The sequence below is a fragment of the Mytilus galloprovincialis genome, chromosome 2 (genome assembly GCF_965363235.1).
Source record: "Mytilus galloprovincialis chromosome 2, xbMytGall1.hap1.1, whole genome shotgun sequence".
Lineage (NCBI taxonomy): Eukaryota > Metazoa > Mollusca > Bivalvia > Mytilida > Mytilidae > Mytilus > Mytilus galloprovincialis.
The window spans coordinates 100,765,918-100,785,439 of NC_134839.1; the positions used below are offsets into that span (position 1 = coordinate 100,765,918).

Genomic DNA, 19,522 nt, shown 5'->3' on the forward strand with positions numbered 1-19,522 from the left:
ACAATTAACATATTTCAATAGATATTCTGAGATTGTAAAATGCATACACTTGGAATGGTACATGTATATTAATGTACAAATTACATACCTTACTAAGCCTCTTTAATTACAAGTAATCATGCAACATGTCATTCTAATCTTGGTCATTGGTAAAACTATTTATTACAATTATCAAATGCAATGGAGTCATGGAAGTATTAAAATCTCCTTTTAACATAATGAAAGGGCTTTTTTTTGTAACTGTAATTTCAAAATCTTTTAATCTGATTAGTAAAAGCACTACTCAGACAATAAAAGGATTGAAAAAAAACATGCAACTATTTGACCAAATTATGAACATTCAGTCATCAAGCTAAATAGGATTGATGAAACATAATAGAATTGCATTTCATAAAGTACAACATGTTGCATATAACATTGTATTACAAGTTGTTCCAGAAAAATAATGTATTGCATGGTCAGAAGATATTCTATTTGATTGAATGATACTTGTTTGCTGCCAGAGTTTCTGAAACCTTTTTATCAAAATTTGCATGGGTAAAGGACTTTCAAGAGAAAAAAAACTTCTCAAATCTATACATTTTGTTTCTGGATTAGTTAATATATTTTATAACCATTAAACAACAATTGTCAACAGTATGGTCTTAAGATGGAAAGTGATTTCAAGCTTTTTCTATAAAGAATTGGTTTCGGAATTAAATATGTAACAATATTTTCAGGCTTAAACATCCCCTTTATCTTTATAAAATTATTTCAGACTCATCTTTAAATAAGATTTTTTTAATTAAATTTCACCTATATAAATATTTTTTTTAAACAAAAACAACCCTATTCATCTAAGATGTCCAATTTATCAATGAGATATAAATCTATAATCCAAATTTTACACATTATAGCTAGAAATCACCTTTTACAAATAGTTCTACATCTACATGATTTACAACTTTTATTTCAAACATTCATTATGTAAATATACAATTTTGATTAAACTGTAATATATCTAAATAAGTTGGGAAACTTTACAATATGACAGGATGTGGGGTTTACAAACTTAGGGTACATACAGTATTTCACAAATCTGGGCTTCAGAGATAGTTTCCCAAAGAGAAGACACAACAACATGGATTTGATCCATCATTATTTATTCAAAAGATTCTTAATTACAAAGCTGACATTATATGTCCAACTCTCAATTCACTCCCTCTCTCCAAGTAGCAAGCTCTATGGCATCTTTTATTTTTTTAAGGTGGAAAAATATATCAACTAAAAAATCCATATAAAATGCATTTAACAACTCAAAAGATATTCAGTATAACAAAATAAAACAAGAGGGAACAACTCTCTGTACTTTAAATTATATATAGGAATTATTTAACAAGTTCAATGAAAAGCTTTACTTATCTGCTTATTACGCTTAAAGGGCATATCTACCAGTTACATGGTGTAAAATAAATAGCACACGTTTTCATGAAAACACTGATGAACATTTATCAGTGAATGAACAGTTATTAAAACTATTTTTCTTGTCAAAGATTCACACAATTATATTATCTTTTTATTTGATTATTTTGTTATTTGGTGCACCACAGTGTTTACTGAAAAACAAAAACTTTTCAATCAAACAAATAAAAAACTTTCATATTATCATAAATTCAAGGATTGTGGCCTTAGCAATATTTTGGTAATATCAAGATAATATAAGAAATTATAGAGGTAGATTTGCCCTTTTAGAAATGTAAACCTTGAAGCATTGTCTTTATACTTGATTTTGTGAACTCTTTAACAGATACAATAGAGCTGCTACATCTCTACATTCTACTCAGGAATTTCTTTTCAAGAATATAAAATAAAGCACTGTAAATCACTATTTGATATAAAATAATCAGTCTTTTCCAGCAATACAAACTCCATGTCAGGTAACCATTGTTCTAAAATACTGGAGTTGATTTGTCTATAGAGGAAATACCATTCTACTCCACCATAATTCCTAGACACCAGTAAATATCTACACATTTATATCATCTTTATTGTATCTTGTCTTCAGTCATCAGATTTCTTTGGACAATTTTATTCTTCACTATCAATCATTCATCTGTGAAATGCTTATATGAAAACAGTTAAATATTAAGTCCGCAGATGACAGTTTAATGTTGATGTGTTCATCAGCTTTTATCAATATAAGAACCATATGTCAATTGTAATGTTCCACCATTTCTTGAATCTATCAACATTCATATACAGTTCACTCACTTGGTAAAGTCTAATCATTTCTTCAATAAAAAGCTGGAAAGGAACTTTACTCAGAAATTAAACATAATACAAATACAATTATCCCAAGGATATTTCTAAATACAAACAAACATAACTATATACAGAAAAAAGAATGCATTCAATATTCCATTTTTCAGAATATGAACACTAAAATGAACATAAAAGTAAGCTTTGATGCAATGATTTTTACTCTAGAAAATGGGAAATTTTTTAGGCCGGTCCATTGATTGAAGAATGACCAGCCAGTATAATACAACAATAATGTACAACTTCATAAAACAGGAATTTGCTCGGTCTAAATATCATGATTATCAACCAATTTTCATTTCAACAATAAAGTTCTCCTTTCTTAAGACTTTAAGAACCAATGAAACAAATTTTTCCACTTTCTATTTACAACAATAAGTGGAACCAGGAAGGCCTAAACTTGAACTGTCATATCATATTTTAGAAACAATACTATGCATTTAAAATGAGTTTTATGGTGACTTGAGTAACACCGGTATCACTTAGATTACAATTCTACCTTGCCAGGTAAGTTTGTATTTAGCCTATAAAATACTTATCTAGCCTTGAGAATTGAAAGGTCAGTTTATCCCATTCATACAATAGAAGTTGATACATTTGGCTTCATGCCATTTACCTTGTCCAAAATTAAGGTCACTTTATTGTTATTGTGATATTGTTAAAGTACAACAGAACCCTATATTCTGACCAATACTTAAACATTCGATTGTTCAAAATCTTAATATGAATTTTTGGGGTTATTTTCGGCCTTTAATTGCATATTTCTTTACATGGTAGTTTTTTTTTTCAGATATAAAAAAAATATCTGCTTGACTTTATAGAAATAGACTATGCTTCAAGGTTATCTATTAGACTGTCTTGTTTTTTGTTTGCACCAAATTTGACAGATTATTATTTAGTTGCAAAATATTTTAAATGAGAGCTGAATTTTTTTTCTATTTTTAATGTGCATTGTAGGTTAAAATAATCATAATGTGAATAAGAATGAAGAAAACATCTTGGTCCCAAAAAAAACATCATTAACCAGGATATATAATTCAAAATATTAATTTTTTATACTAATATCAGTTCATATAGAATAAACTTTTAAAGATTATATTGATTCCTATAAACTTGAAATCTCAAGCCACTGTTTTGCATGTTTACAATGTAGGTGATGTCCAAACGGAAAATCAATAGATATGACAGTACAATGTACTCTTAGCACAAACTCATAAGGTCACTGTGAAATAGACATCTAGGGCAAGAAACAGTCAGTTATACCAAACCAGTTTGACTAGATGTCTAGCTTAAAACCAGTTTGACTAGATGTCTAGTATAGTCTTGGAATAACAATAGTGTGTCCTATATTTTGACGATGTAAATGACATGAGGACCTGGATTGGGTTTTTTTAATATCTGTATTCTTTAAATTTTTAGGGCATTTTTCTTTTAATAGCCTTTAAAAATAACTCTCATTCTGTAAAATTCTCATGAAAATGACTTTACTATTTTTAGTCTTTCTGTTACAAGATTATTTATCAATTCTGTACATTGACCGTTATATTATCAGTATTACATTACAGTTACCTTTTCAGTTATTTTGCACAGTTATTCTTTATACTTTTGCACCGCATTATTCTCTATTCTTTATTTTGTTTTTCATTTTCTCTATTATCTATTTTTGTTGCTATTACATGTATTGTATGAATGGGATAAACTGACCTTTCAATTCTCAAGGCTAAATAAGTATTTTATAGGCTAAATACAAACTTACCTGTCAAGGTAGAATTGTAATCTGAGTGATACCGGTGTTACTCAAGTCACCATAATATCTTGTATTTGTTCATGCAGCCAGTGCCCCAACTTATTTTTTTTATAATTATTTCATATTTTTAAAGTGTCAATTTCCTTCTTTAAATTTTGGTTAGAACATTGAGCTAAAAATACCTATTTTTGAAAATTTTTGAAAAAATATGACATTCTCAAATGTATCTTCCAATCTTAGTCAACATCATTATCTTTTTTAAAAACAAAATATTGAAGTTCCACAATCTGAAAAGGGTAAAATAGGCATATTTATTTAGTAGCAAATAGTGAAGTTTTGAATTCCCTGAACTATCCCTTAGTCCTAAAATATTGTCAAAAATAGGTTAATCTACAAAGGAAGGCAAACGACCTTTAACACAAGTCTACTATGTTATCCTTATCATACATAATTTACTGTGCATGTGTTTATGCTTCATACTTAAAGCAAGAATTTGGATGGAAACAGATTCAACACTATTTATAACAGTTATACTTAAAAAAAAAAAAATGCAGTATAATTATACTCAAGTAAAAGCATTTAAAATATTAAATTTTATAAATATAATAAAATTACTTTTTCCTAATTAATCTCCAAGTCACATCCAAGAGCCTCTACCAGCACCATTATATCCACCCCCTCCAAATGCCCCTGAAAATCCTGATTGGTTTCCTGAACTCAAAGAACTTGATGGTGCAGTATTAGCCACTGCAATTCCACCTCCAACATTAGATGATGGCTTGTTTTTAAGAATTGACTTTGGAGGTTGAAGTGGAGTAGCCATTAGAGGTCTTGGACCTGACTGATTCTGTCCAGCAGACTGTCGACCAAACTGACCCTGTAAATTGCCATTTGAACTCTGTCCCATACTTGACCTAGAGAATTGCTGTGGACTTGAATATTTCTCAGGATAATTTGAAGAATCATAGCTGTACTGCCTCGGAAGTGAGGATGATGAGGTGTTTGTCGATGATGCAGATGCCAAACTTGAAGTCTGGCTTTGATTAAATGTTTGTGCTGCAATTGTTGTGCTTGATGTCCCCATATACTGTGAAGTATGGCTGTATTGCTGAGCTGGGTAACTCTGCTTCCTAGAATAATAGCTTTCACTGCCATAAGGTGCATTCTCTTCATGTGAAATCTCTCGTCCACCAACAGCCACTTTATGGCCTTGTTTTGCCAGCATCTGAGCTAGAGCTGCTGCTACACCAGCGTTACTTGAAGAGCTAGTAGCTGCTTCAGTTTTTCCATAAGATCCAGATTCATAAGTATCTTGTGTATAGTTCTCTTGTCCAACTGATGACCCTGGATCTTCACCAGGGGTAACAAAGTTATCTGGATATGAAGTATTGCTCTGACTTCCATCCTCACTAACTAAGTCCATGTTATATGAAGCTGAATTATCAGTGCTTCCAGTTGATTTCAGAACTGGATTAACAGTTTGTAAAGACATCTGGGCTCCTGGTGAAAGTTTTTCCTGTTTTGACAAACTTGCTGCAAGTTCAAGCTGCTTACTCAGATTTTCCATTAAGGTAAGAGTTTTTTCATCTAATGTCATATTCAGGTTCTTTGCTACTTGTTGAACAGAATGTCCTTGCTGCAATAGAGTAACTAACTGAGCCAGTTGATTCTGTGGGTTAATTGATGCTGAACCTGGTGTATTCTCACTACTCATAGACATAGTACTGTCTGATCTCTGTATCGGTTGTGAAGAACTTGACACATTCTTAGGCTCAGTGCTCTCAACTACAGGTTTAGCTGTATCCAGACCTGGGATGCCACCTTTTTCTTGTTCACCATACATAGCAGCCAACCTAGAATCAACACTAGGCTTAGAAGCAGGCTTACTTTGAGATGATGAGGAATGATTGTTGCTATGAGAACCTGAAGAATGAGTGTTGCTATGAGAACCTGAAGAATGAGCATTGCTATGAGAACCTGAAGAATGGCTGTTAGATTTCTGTTTTTCCTGCTGTGGTTTAGGCAATGATTGTGTTTTTTGGTAGCTAGACTTCTCTGGCTGTGCTGGTTGACTTGAAGGTTTTTCACTAACATGGTCACCTCCTCCATGTTCTTTCATCATCTTCAAATTCTTTTTACGAACTTTACACCACATTTCATGACAATCTTGATCCTTTGGTAGACTGCAATACAAATACATGATATTATAAAGTCTGATTTATGAGTGAAGTTGTAATGTTTCTGTAAAATATATCTATATCAGATAGATATAACCTAAAACTAAGACTTAAACGTGCACCTCATTAGTTTTTCTGTCTTTGTTTTTATTTTAGTTTTCAATTCTGTGCATAATATTAGTCTTTCATTTGGAATACTGTTATATAATATAAGTTACAATCTGTCTAAATGGTGTAAAGCTGTCATGATACATATAATTATTATTCATCTTTGTGCACTGTTATATTTGTTGGAATGAATAAATACGTATTCAAAATGTACACAAGTCATATCAAAAATATGGACATGGGTAAAACTTAATGCCCCCGGATACTCTTGAGTAGTTTGAGTTGTATAAGTATCTATTATATTATCTGACAATTCTATACTATTCATTTCAGATGTAGCAGTTACCATAAGATCATTAATTAAAAGACTTACTCAGGTGGTGGAATCCTATTTGGGTATATATCTCTGAGCCATGGACAGACTAAAGCATGGTCAGCACTAATTCTTTTGGCTGGATCTAAATCTAACATCTGATCCATCAGATCTAAGGCCAATTTTGGAAGACTAAAAGTAAATAAAAGATGCTTTATTATTTCTCTTTTTAAAATGGATGATAAGACAGCAAACATATTGTATAAATTATAAACATAGGATCACAATTTTCTATGTGGATAAATAATATATAAGCAAGGGGTATTGTGGATGAAACATATATGTTATCATTACTGTAAAAGTATGTTGATATATTTTTATGTAAGTTTTTCTGTACTACAGAAGTACAACAGATGTACAAATAAGCATCCAAAACAACTGTTTAATTTAGCTGCACTTAGAAAGTGTCAAAACACAAGTCAGGACACAAAGCGGGTACAGCACAAATGTACATTATATGGGTTATTGAGGTTGTATATTATTACTTTTTTAAATTATAAGACAACATTTTTAAAAATACACTATTGATCCCAATTTTCTTAGTGGATAAATAACATAAGCTAGGGATATTATAGCGGAAACATATATGTTTATATCATTACAGTGAAAATACATTGATATAGTTTATGTAAGTTTTTCTGTACTACACAAGTACAACAAATGTACAAATAAACATCCAAAAAAACTGTTTGATTTAGCTGCACTTAGAAAGTGTCAAAACACAAAAGTCAGGACACAAAGCGGGTACAGCACAAATGTTTCATTGACGTTGTTATAGTCCAAACTATTTGAACTTCAATAATATTTAAATTATCAACCCTTAAAAACTACTGGTTCATTAGCCCAGGCTGTTTATATGGTTATTTGTAAGGCTATTACACCATGCTCATATATTTGGACATATTCAAAATTGGCCATGTTGTTAGGGAAATGGGAAAAATTTGCTCAAATACATTTGGAATTATTAATTGAGCATTATCCACCGCTTTCACAATGTTTCTGCATATTTTTAATCTTGAAAGTAAAAAAGTAGAGAAAGAAATATGTCTTTTTGACATTTAGTTCTGCAAAAGATGCCATATTTGACTCCATTAGGTGAATTAACAATATCAGACACGTCAACCAGTTGATCATGTTATCAAAATAATGTACAGATTAACACTCTTAATTTGAAAATTAAAATGCAATTGCGAATATATTTGACTGGATACCGCTGCTGTCTGCCAAATAGCACAGGACTGAATGGCCTTGGCAGAACAACTGTTCATATTTATGTATATATTTAGACACTATACGTAAATTGTTTTTATACTGAAATCGATAAAAATTAAAATAATATGTAACAAATATTGTTAAAAAAAAGTGTTTGGAATTTCCCTCTTGGGGTACAATTTTGGGGGTATTTCCCTTTGAGCGTAGTCCAGGCGGTAAGACATTGACATTTTAAGGAATTAGAAAGGGAAAATGAACTTAATTAATAACATTTGATAAACATGGTACATGTATATAAATTACCAATTTGAATAAATTTATAAAAGTTTGACCATTGTTATACACGTTGTCATGGTTGTGACGCAACGTTGTTGATGAAACACAGTAGTTCCGGTAAGTAGGCGGAGCTTATAGGTTAGTTGAGGTCATTGACGTATAAAGCTAACGTTTATACCTATAGCTTTATCTGTATAGTAAAATAGCTGATTGCAGTATAAATATAATGTATGTGTCAGTTTTTCTGAACTACATCAGTACAACAGATATACAAAAGTACATGTCAGAAAAACTGTTTATTTAGCTGCCCATTCAAAGTGACAAAGCACAAAAGCCAGGACACAAAGCGGGAACAGCATTAATTTACATTATTCAGTTTATTGAGGTTGTTTCTTTTTTTTATATAATATAAAATTCATGAATTATATAAAGAAAATTTCAAAAAAAGACTACTACTTAAGAACTGCTGGTGCATCACTCTTATGACAATATGGTTATTTTTAGAGATATAGCAACATGCTCATTTTTGAAAGTATGGAAATTTGCTTCAATGGAGAAGGAATTATGTATCCAAGTTTTCCTCAAATTCAGTTTCTAATTATAAGAAGCTGTAACTTATGTCCCCTTCTGAAATATTACATATATTTGTCTACAAAAAAAGGTAAAGATCTGGTAAATGGTTGAAAAGACAATATCAGACAATAATAACACCACATAGCACATGAATGGTGATTTATATTTGCAACCTTCCTAAAACTTCTTTTGGTACATACTATCATTACTTTACTAAACATTGCTACAGTCCATGTCAGTTTTCTGTACTGCATTAGTACAACAGGCATACAAAACATGTCAGAAAAACTATTTATTTAGCTGTCCATTCAAAGTGTCAAAGCAAAAAAGCCAGGACACAAAGCGGGAACAGCATACATGTATAATATAATGTTTTACCACCTAATGAGAATTGGTTAATAAAACACTCTTATGCAACTGTGTCTTTAGTTGCAAGCAAAACAATAACAAAATTTTGTAAACAACTGCAAACCAAATACTGTTTACTTCATCATTTCCATTAAACAAAAAGCAGTTTAGTGTTGAAGAATCACAGCTTAATGTACTCACTCATGGATGATATACCTTATTTTTATTTGTTTTTCTGTATTCTTTAGGCTCTGAAATGTATATATGTACCAAACATAACATTAACCATGCACTTACAATGAAAATTCTTCCCTGAGCTTTCTCCTGTACTGCTTCTTTGGTTTAAAGGTGTGGAACAAAGGTAATTTGATAACATCAGCCCACACTCCAGGACAAGGTGAGCCACAAGTTTTACTTATTAATTCTAACTGTGGAAATTCTTGATTAGCCTGGAATATTGGCTTTCTTGTGAATAATTCTCCTAATATACATCTGAAAAGGAAAATAACACCATACAATACAATCTTTTAAGAACAATCTGTAAACTATGCATTGTTTTTAATAAATGAAATCAATTTCTTTCATTAAAACTTGAAGATGTGCTCTTCTATATTCAAGGGAACACCTTAAAAATAATATGGGAATGTGTCCATGAAAACAGATGATGATGTCCCTGTTTGCATATAACATAATAAAGGGACATAACTCAAGAAAGGTAAAAGTGACACAATCATATGTCATACTTGATCTGAGTTTTGTGTTAATATAACTTTCATAACATTTGAGGCAAACTTAAGTTTGAGAATGCAAACAAAAAAATGATTAATTCAGCAATTTATTAATTAATAAAGAGGCATAACTTTAGAACAGAGAAAGGGATACCACTTAAATTCAAACTTGATAAGTGTTTTCTGTGTTTTGTGACAATAAGCATTGTGTAAAAGTTTCAGAACATTTGGTTTAGGCAAACTAAAGCTATTTAGAGTGGAAACCATTTTCAGGATGAACAGACAAGGGTAAATCTTAATTGAACGGAGGGGGCATAAAAACTAAAAACAGAAATTTGTTTAGAACAGTCACTTGTTTGTGTAAAGATAATATAAATCAATTGAGTTTTTAAACGTTACCCTATACTCCATATATCAATAGCTGGGCCATATCTTTCTTCACCAAGCAATAACTCCGGTGGTCTGTACCATAAGGTTATGACTTTATTTGTATACAGTCTTTCTTTGTCATCAGCTTGATACAAACGAGCTAATCCCCAATCACCTAGTTTTATCTGACCCCTGAAAAATGCAAAATATTTTTGTTAAAAAAACATCCCTCCTTGTAGATTTTTGGATGAAATGTGTATATAAAACCCATAGTTCACATTTCAGCTTTCCTGTACATCTTTGGAAATTTCGAATTGTTAAACCAATGTTTCCAGAAGGGAGGGGAATCGTTTCAAAGGTTGTTACCAAGCTAAGCCTATTTTTTCCAAACCTGGCAAGGCATGAGGAAAACAAAGTCAGTGTTACTTTAACTTAACCTTCATGTTTGCTGGCAGTTCAATAATAAACATGGTTTTAAGAACATGGGGACAAAAAATTAACTCAAAGAAGCAACTAACATTTTACAGGATTTTATCAGAATTGTTTCAAATATTGGATGCAACATAATTTAATGAGATTAACTCAAACTGACTGAAAAGACATCCGTCATCTTTTCTCACATAAGATCAATATTAGTAATCAGTCTATTTGGCATGATTTTCAACTTAACAAAAGCTATAATAGGACACACCTATAATCAATTCTCATTATCTGGTGAAGATACATCACATAGAAATCAATACAATATCCTTGACTTTTACTATAATAAGCAATTTATTTTTCACACATCTGACAGGTAAGCATTTTTCGTTCTCATACAAAAACATTTTTAAGGCATTATGAAGTGCAATGATATTTAATATATCCCCCTTTTGATATCTTAATCATCAAAGGATTTGAATTTTTACTGAATCTCATTGTTCTGAGAACATAATAACAACTCTGAAATTAGTTAATTTTACATATGAATGGGACTGAAACCAACACATAATATACATTGTTCAAAGCTATTTTTTTACAAACAAACAAGTGTTTGACGCTGATCCCCATTTTCTTTAAAGAAATAAAAAATAAATAATATGATATTTCTACATAGTCACAACACATTTGTATATAAAGTAATACATACCTATTATTGAGCAATATATTTGAACACTTAATATCTCTATGTAAAAAGTTCTTTTTATGACAATAACTCAAACCATCAAGTAACTGTTTAGTAAATGAAGCAACATGTTCTTCTTTTAGATGAACCATTCCTGATTCCAATATTCCCATCAGATCATGATCCATATATTCAAACACTAAGTAGAAGGCACCTGAAATAAATAAATAAATAGAATTTAACTGGATAGGACTGAATACATTCCATTTGCTAATATCTAATTTTACTCTTTTCAAAAGATTTCTCAAAAGATTTGGACTTTATTTTCTATTTGTAACAACATTCTTAATTCTGACATAACGCTCTTCTTTCACTTTGCGACCAAAGCCATGAACTTATTCCAATAAAACATGAGAAGCATGTGAGTGACTTAAATTGCACCATCAACTGTATTTTAAACTCCGATCAAAATGGACATTTTTTTGTTCAACTTGCTTTGAAATTCAATATGATCATTCTGAAAGTAGGTTAACATGTATATTTTTATTTTTATAAGGGTGAAATATAGTTTTTTTAGAAATTGTTTGCTTCATCAAACAAAATGGCTACCTTCTATCTTGTTTTATACTGTGGATTTATTTGTTTTTGTGGCTAGCAACTTTTGTGGATTCAGACAATCTGCATTACAGTGGATATTTGATTTTATGGTTTTTCCAAAGTAAGCATATTACCTTGAACCCATGAAACCCACGCAAAATATCGTGAATAATAAGGAATCATCAGTAGCTTTGGAGTACCAAAAATCTTCATTTTCCTATTATTTTTGTAATTTTACTATTTTTCAAAACAAATTTGCAGATATTTCTAATGACTATATTACCTTTGTCTTTCTTGAAGTCTAATGCTTGCTGTTTATCTGTCACAATTTCCTTCAAGTTAACAATATTTGGATGGTTAAGCTGCCTAAGAATTTTGATTTCTCTTACTGCAGTAATTGGGAATCCTTCCTTTTCATTCTCTAGCCTGACCTTCTTCAAAGCAACCAATTCATCTGTAAATATCCAATTGTTCATATACATGTACAAATAGTATAAAAAGTATAAAAGTTCAGCAACTTTTCCACTAAAAAAATCTTATGATTAAAATTGACTTTTTTACTCTGAGCTTTTGTGCAAAGAGAGACGCAGAGTGTTCCTTCAGAAAATATTGTTTTATCCAGCTTTTACAAATATAAAATATTAAATATATCGTGTAAAGCCAAGGGTTGACTAATCATTTGTTCTTGTCCTGAATATGCAAAAAATCTTTTCCACTGATATAATGTTAGTCCTACAAGTTTTAAACAAATTTAGTAAATGTATGTTTTGTGATTTTCTTAGCTCTTTATCATGTGCACTAAGTTCCATATAAATACAACATATCATACCTGTAAATGTATCTTTTGCCTTGTACACTTGGCCATAAGTACCTTCACCAATGATTGTTATAATCTTGAACAGATCAACACAACGTTGTCCCCAATCACCTTTGACCTTTTCATCAAGTCTTCTCTGTTGACAAATCCTAAAATCAATAATTTTACATTAACATATTGAAATATAGATTCATTCGATTGGCTAAAAACACTGACAACACAAACAAAACTCAACTTAAATTCATATTATTGAAAATTGCACAACTTTTTTATCAATTGTTAAATCTTCTGGTATAGACAAGACTGTTCTAGATCTTTTTCCTGGATACTTTTTATCTTTTTCTTCAACAAGTAACACTGACCTTCTGATGATCATCATAATGAAAGCTGCACTCAGGTAAAAAGTCATTTAAAACGAGTTTCTGTTGTTCACGACAGAGAAATTATTGAACCAATGCACGTGCACATTTGTGTATACTTAACTTAGTTCACTGCGCATGTTTGTTTACATTTATTGAGAATCCATAACATGATCTACAAAATATATTCCAATTGGTGATTGGCGATTGAACACTTAGGCTGCTAACTTTTGGGGGGTTTGGTGTAAAATTTTACTGATCGTGACATATATAAACAATCAATACAGAATCATACGAATGTGTATGATAAGTGAGATGATAGAGCCAAGTTAACTTTGTATTCTACATATTTTCTAGGCATTCCCATTTGATAATTAAATTTTTTCAATGATTTGGTATTAATTCTATTTTTAAAATCAGTCAGTCTTCCTTTCATGATTGTCCCCTTTTTTTGAGCATGGTCTTTCTTTTGATGAGATGCGAGTCAACTTACCTAGGTCTTTTCATTTTTGGTTGTGAAGAGACATCTTTTTTGGGTTCAGGTTCAGGCTCAGGCTCTGGTTCATCATCAGGTTCTGGATCATCCATTATCGGTGGCATTGGAAGCTCAGTTATTCTTTTCTTTGGAGGTTCAACCGGTTTGACAGGCTCACTGTAACAAGTACATGTATATAAATATTTTTATCTTAATACTTAGTAGGAGTCTTATCTTTATTCTGTTAAACCTCTAGTAAATCTTATACTTTATAAACATTATTGGTACTGGTAGCTGTAATTCATGATGACATAATATAATCAGGCAGACACTATCATGACTGTTTTCTACCTACCAAAGATTTGACATGGGTAATCATAGCTTACTTAGTAAGAATTAAGATTTTGAATTACTATTAGGATTATCAAATATATAAATTCCACCCAACCATATGCTTAAATAAAATATTAGAATCTATGAACCATAAAAATGAAGTCCCCTCCTGCATTAACTGTATATATAGTTACAAGAAAGTTAGAAACTGACATTATTTGTACTAACAATTCTAACACTGCAATGAAGAGGCATATTTATATTCAACAATTACCTGTATGGGCTATCACTTTCATATTCTTCCTCTGGTGATACCTGAGGTAGTGGAAGACGAGGAAGTGTTGGTAATTCAGGCTGGCGGTGATCATATGATTTTCGTGAATCTTTAACTTCTCTTTCACGTATTTGTTGACTCTTTGTCCTTTCATCTCTTCTATCCTTTTCTTCTCTTCGTTCTTTTTCTTTTTGCCTGTCCCTATCTCGATGATCTCTTGATTCTCCTTTATCATAGTTTCTATCTTGTGACCGATCATCTTTACGTTCAACACTACGAGATGACCGACTTTCTTCTTTTTTCTTGCTATTCTCATTTTCAACTTTAACAACAATTTTATTATCTACCTGTCCTATAACTCTATCCTTTTGACTAGAATTTGATTTATCTATATGTTTAGAGTCCGAAGAACTATCTCTTTCTTTTCTCACAACTTTATCATGTTCTTTTCTATCAGAATGAACATCATGAATTGTACGTTTCTGTTCTTTTGATTCTTTCCCTTTTGCTGCCAAGGATGCTGCTTCTTTTGCTTCTCTAGCACGTCTATGTTTACTTAGTTCAGCAGCTAAACTTGTTGCATATTTTACAGTGGAATGACTTATTTTATTTTTATTATGGGAATGACTTCGAGAAGGTGACCTTGATGAGGATCGTCTATATCTATTATAGTATTCACGAGATCTAGATCTGCTCCGTCTTCGTCTTCCAGGACTTGGACTCCGGGAACCTCTTCCATATGGCTTACTGGGTCTGTAATTTTCAAACAAAAGAAATTATAATTTTTCATATTTAAATTTATTATCATAAAAAAAAATTCTGGCGCACAAAACATGCCTAAAAAAAAGGCTAACAAAAAGAGTAACCTTTTCAATTGTTGTGGAGATTTGCAAAAGTTGGCATGAGTATCTTAAGTTAGAGAATGGAAACAAAAAAAATCAGCAATTTTTCATTTTAAAGGGACATCTATAAGAGTGACAGCTGTCTACTAACTAAAAGTATAATATCAACAAAATTTTACTTGATAGTAGATCTTCTCTTGCTAATAAATTTTGCTTACTTAAATAGAATTCTATCTATTTTCTATCTATAGCTATCTATTATAATTTTTTATCTTTAACAGCATATATATATATGCATAATACAAAGTAATGGTAAAACTCATTATTAAAAGGCAATAGCTCCAATAATGAGTCACTGGACAATTTTCACCATATTGTTTCAAATGATCTTCTCTTGCTCATCATTTTTGCCTGTATTTTAGTTTCTTTATATCTATTTTAATTTTTAAGAGGACGGTAGAGGGTTTTTGGTCTTTTTATTTCACATGTTTTTGTGTTTTAACATTTTATTTCTTGGTTTCTCATTTTTTAATTTATGTACATGCTTCTTGTTTCCCCTTGTTTATTTTTTGTGTTTGTTGTTGCCAGTTGGTACTCTTAATTTCTGGTGTTTCAGTCGCATTTGTTTTAACTTGGACTAATTCAAAGTCAGCCTGGATCTTGTTACCTTGTAAGGTTTGAATAAACAAAACTTCTGATTGGTTCTGATCAAGTTTTGTGCTGACTTTTGCTTACACATGTAGTGCATGATCACCTTGTACCTATTTTGGCCGACTACATGTATGAGCGCACAAAAATAATACCCAAAGATGCATTGTATGCAATCAAATATTTGATTGATTATTAATGCTTACTGGTTTATTTCAAATATTCAAAGCAGGTACCATCGCGAGAAATAATGCCATGCATGGATGATGCATATAAATTTATATGTGTTATAATACATTCTGAAACCTGTGTAATCTAATGGAAGTTGATGTACAATGTATAATACCAATTACCATTCTACAGTTCCTATTCCATTGTATATTCAGGGGTCGAAATTGGCGCTGGTCCGGTGGTCCGAGACCAGTAGATTTTGTCAGCTGGTGGTCCGGCGGACCAGTAGAAATTTTTCGTTAAAATCAATGATTGCATCTCTATCTCGGTTTGTTTACCAAAAAATAAACCTAAGAAATTATTTTTAGGGTATTTGGGTGCTTTTTTGGAATAAAGACAGAGTTCGCGAAAAGTGTCAGTCCTCAGAATTTCTCCACCAAAATTGTGCATAGGACTGACACAATTTTAGTATTTTTCCACAATCATTATTGTCTGTGCAACATTTTAGCGATTATTATTTCACATATTTCTGTGTTCAGACATGTACACACACACCTCTTTTTACCCCCCTCTTTAAAGATATTTATAGGGCAAAACTTTCTAAAATGCTTAGCGTAGAGCAGCAGGGTATGACCGTAGAGGTCTCACCCTAAACAAATGGAACAAAAATGGACACAATATTCGCGCTTGATACAGGTCTGTATTTGGATTGTAATTAAATATTTGACACATAATAGGTTTAAGACACAAAATAACTGTAGTCAAAGAGTCAAAGAACTTAGAATTGGTTATATTATTTGAATTTATATTCAATTGTCAGCTTTTGAGCAATACACTATGCTGTTGTGAATTGACCCCCCCCCCCCCCCCCCCAATAAAATAATTTACCCTCCCTTTTTTTTTGCATTACACTGCCTAAAAATCTTTCCCTCAGGATATGGTGGTTATCTCAATTCAAATCTCCTATGGAGTTTGCAACCATAAGTAAGTTGATTGGACTTCAACTCCATCAAAAACTACCTCGACCTAAAACTTCAAACCCAGTCTTCACACTGAGTGGCAGCCCAGGCAAGTAACATTGCCCTCGGGCCTGTAAAAATCATATCAACAGGCCAACTGAATCTAAATAAAAATTTTAAAAAATTGAGCTCCGGGCCTGTAGATTTTAAAGTTCATTGTGAAGACTGTAATAACCTGAACTGAAGCAGGACGAATGGACGAACGAACGGATGCACAGACCAGAAAACATAATGCCCATAAATGGGACATAAAAATAAATTGACAGCTAATCATCAAGACAATATATTTCTTTATACATAATTTAAAAGCAGTGTAAGGGAGGTAATCAACACAAGAGTACAATGTTGTGTTTGGATCACCTCCCTTACACTGCTTGTTAATTGTCTTTGAAAGTAATTGTCCATTAACCAGAAAACCCTCGTTTTACCCCTTTTTTGCCCCTATTTCACAAACAGTTTGAGCCATAATCCCCCAAAACCAATTCGAACCAACCCTCTGTGGTATGGAAACTTGTGGTATAATTGCATAGAGATCCATACACTGTTCCACAAGTTATTGTTTGGAAACTAGAAAAATGCTTATTTGGGCCCCTTTTTGACCCCTATAGACATTCATAACCCCCAAAATAAATCCAAACCTTCCTTTAAATTTTGTGGTTATTTACCTTGTGTTTAAATTTCATAGATTACTATTTGCTTATACTGTTATTGTCTGTAAACCAAAAGTCTTCGGACAATGCTGACAACGACAACGTGATACCAATATTTTTTGAAACCCATAACAGAAATATAGTTCTTTGGGAGAAGTTGTTCCATTTTCTATAAATTTGTGCCATTTTACCTTAAAAGACCCATTTTTTTAAAATTTAGTTTTTAGCACTATGAAATGATTACTCAAATGAGGGATTGTTACTCATTTTGGCAATAGTTCCCCATTTGGCTGGTTGTCCACAACCTGTTTATGTAAACAGACTGACATGAGAAAATTAATTTTTTTAGCTCTTCCAACTGATTACTCAACTTATTAATAATATTATATAATAAGGATTTATACTCGTTTGAGAAATACATGTACATCATGTAGTTCCACATTAGGCGGGTTGTCCCCAACCTGTTCATGTCCATCCGATCAACAAAAAAAATCATTTTGATTTGGCAGTTTATAGTATTTTTGATGTTTTCTGGGTAGGTACAATTGTACATATACCTAGAGGGTGAGGGTTAGGGAAAACAAACTTATTCTTTTATATAGCTTGAAAGATCACCATAATTTTTGTCAGGACCCGACCAGCAACAGTTTGCTTTGACTTTGAGCACTTGCATTGTCAGTCCTTGGTCAGATAGGAGAAATTGAAGTATACATCATACATGTAGCAAACTCTGTTGTGTCAATCTGATAAATTAGCCTGTTCCAACTGACATTTATTCAGTGGTTGTTATTGGTTAATACATGTACATCATTTGTATATCAGTCATATATTAGTTATTTTATAAATTGAATATAGTTTAATATTATGAATTAGCCATTGGCTGTTTTCTCTATGGAATATTGTTTAAAATTTTTCTTTAGCAGCTGATTGTAGTGTATTGCATTGTTTTTTTTCAAATTCTACATGGTGAAGGCTGTGACTTGCTTACATAGTCATAGATCATTAGACATTAGATGTCATTTAAACTCTGTTTGGTAGTTGTCTCATTGGCAATTATATCATATTACCCTTTTCAAAGTTTTTGATAAACATGTACTACATGTAATTTGTAAATATCTTAAACTGCTATACATTTATAAATATGAATTGTTCACCAGACTTTTCAAAATATTCCTTCCTTACCGTGATTTCTTTCTCCCATATGGACTAGGTGATCTTGATCTGTATCTTTTCCTCTCAGGACTATATCCTCTAAAAGACTGACTATATGCTTTAGGGGGTTCAGCATACGCTTTAGGTTTTAGAACTTCTGTATAAGCTTTTGGTGGTCCATATCCTTTCGGAAAAGGTTCTGGAGAATGATGTCTTTTTTTCAGTTTTCGAGAGCTGCTATTGTTATATGAGTGTGGTGGTGAATTATTTTCAACTATAATTGGAGAGTCACTGCGTCCTTTATGGTATGATCTATTCGGAATTCCCGGAGATATTTCTTGTTTAGTTTCTCTCACAACAGTCCGACTAGGTTCAATAGGTGAAGCAGGTGCTTGAATGTCTGAATCTGAACTAATGTCATCATATGCAACAATGGATTTATTCACATTTTTAACTTCAGGGTTACTTTCTTGTTTGTCTTTGGATTTCTTGTGAGATTTAGGTTTCTTCGATTTCCTTTTCTTATCTCTTTTCTGACTTTGCCCACGCGCTACATGTTCGTCGTGCACTAGATGCCTATATGCTCTTGCATCGTATTCATCAAAGTAGTGATCATCTGGGTGTTTTTTAGGCATAATAGATTATATCAAATATCAATCACAAACCATATCATGAACTTTCGGTGATCTCCCCTTGCCACGAATATTCCTCGCAAGATGTCGGTAAACGCCCAATTTTTCTGCGAAATATTCTTCTCTCGTGTTAACAACTTACTGGTCTATATACGTGATAAAGGTCCATATCAATGTGTTACTCCAAAAATAAATAGCTAGTCAATGAATTTCACTTTAGCAACTGATCAAATGTCCAA

At 31.8% G+C, this 19,522-nt stretch overlaps 1 protein-coding gene across 1 annotated transcript; it reads right to left on the reverse strand.

Annotated features, from left to right (window-relative positions):
* Positions 1-4,244: 4,244 nt before the first annotated feature.
* On the reverse strand, positions 4,245-19,293 carry LOC143065135 (uncharacterized). Its single transcript, XM_076238507.1, has 10 exons — positions 18,682-19,293; positions 14,170-14,922; positions 13,581-13,739; positions 12,741-12,877; positions 12,195-12,365; positions 11,339-11,528; positions 10,240-10,401; positions 9,410-9,604; positions 6,704-6,835; positions 4,245-6,228 (listed from the first exon to the last, which is right to left on the reverse strand). Exons 1-10 carry the CDS (start codon positions 19,284-19,286, stop codon positions 4,683-4,685), a joined length of 4,050 nt encoding a protein of 1,349 aa, XP_076094622.1. The 5' UTR covers positions 19,287-19,293; the 3' UTR covers positions 4,245-4,682.
* Between the last annotated feature and the right edge of the window lie 229 nt (positions 19,294-19,522).

Coding starts and splice junctions, on each gene's coding strand:
- LOC143065135 (XM_076238507.1), bottom strand. CDS start 19,286: ATGCCTAAAAAACACCCAGATGATCACTACTTTGATGAATACGATGCA. Junction 11,529..12,194: donor AGACTTCAAGAAAGACAAAG/GTAATATAGTCA, acceptor TATTTATTTCAG/GTGCCTTCTACTTAGTGTTT. Junction 9,605..10,239: donor ATTGATATATGGAGTATAGG/GTAACGTTTAAA, acceptor TTTCCTTTTCAG/ATGTATATTAGGAGAATTAT.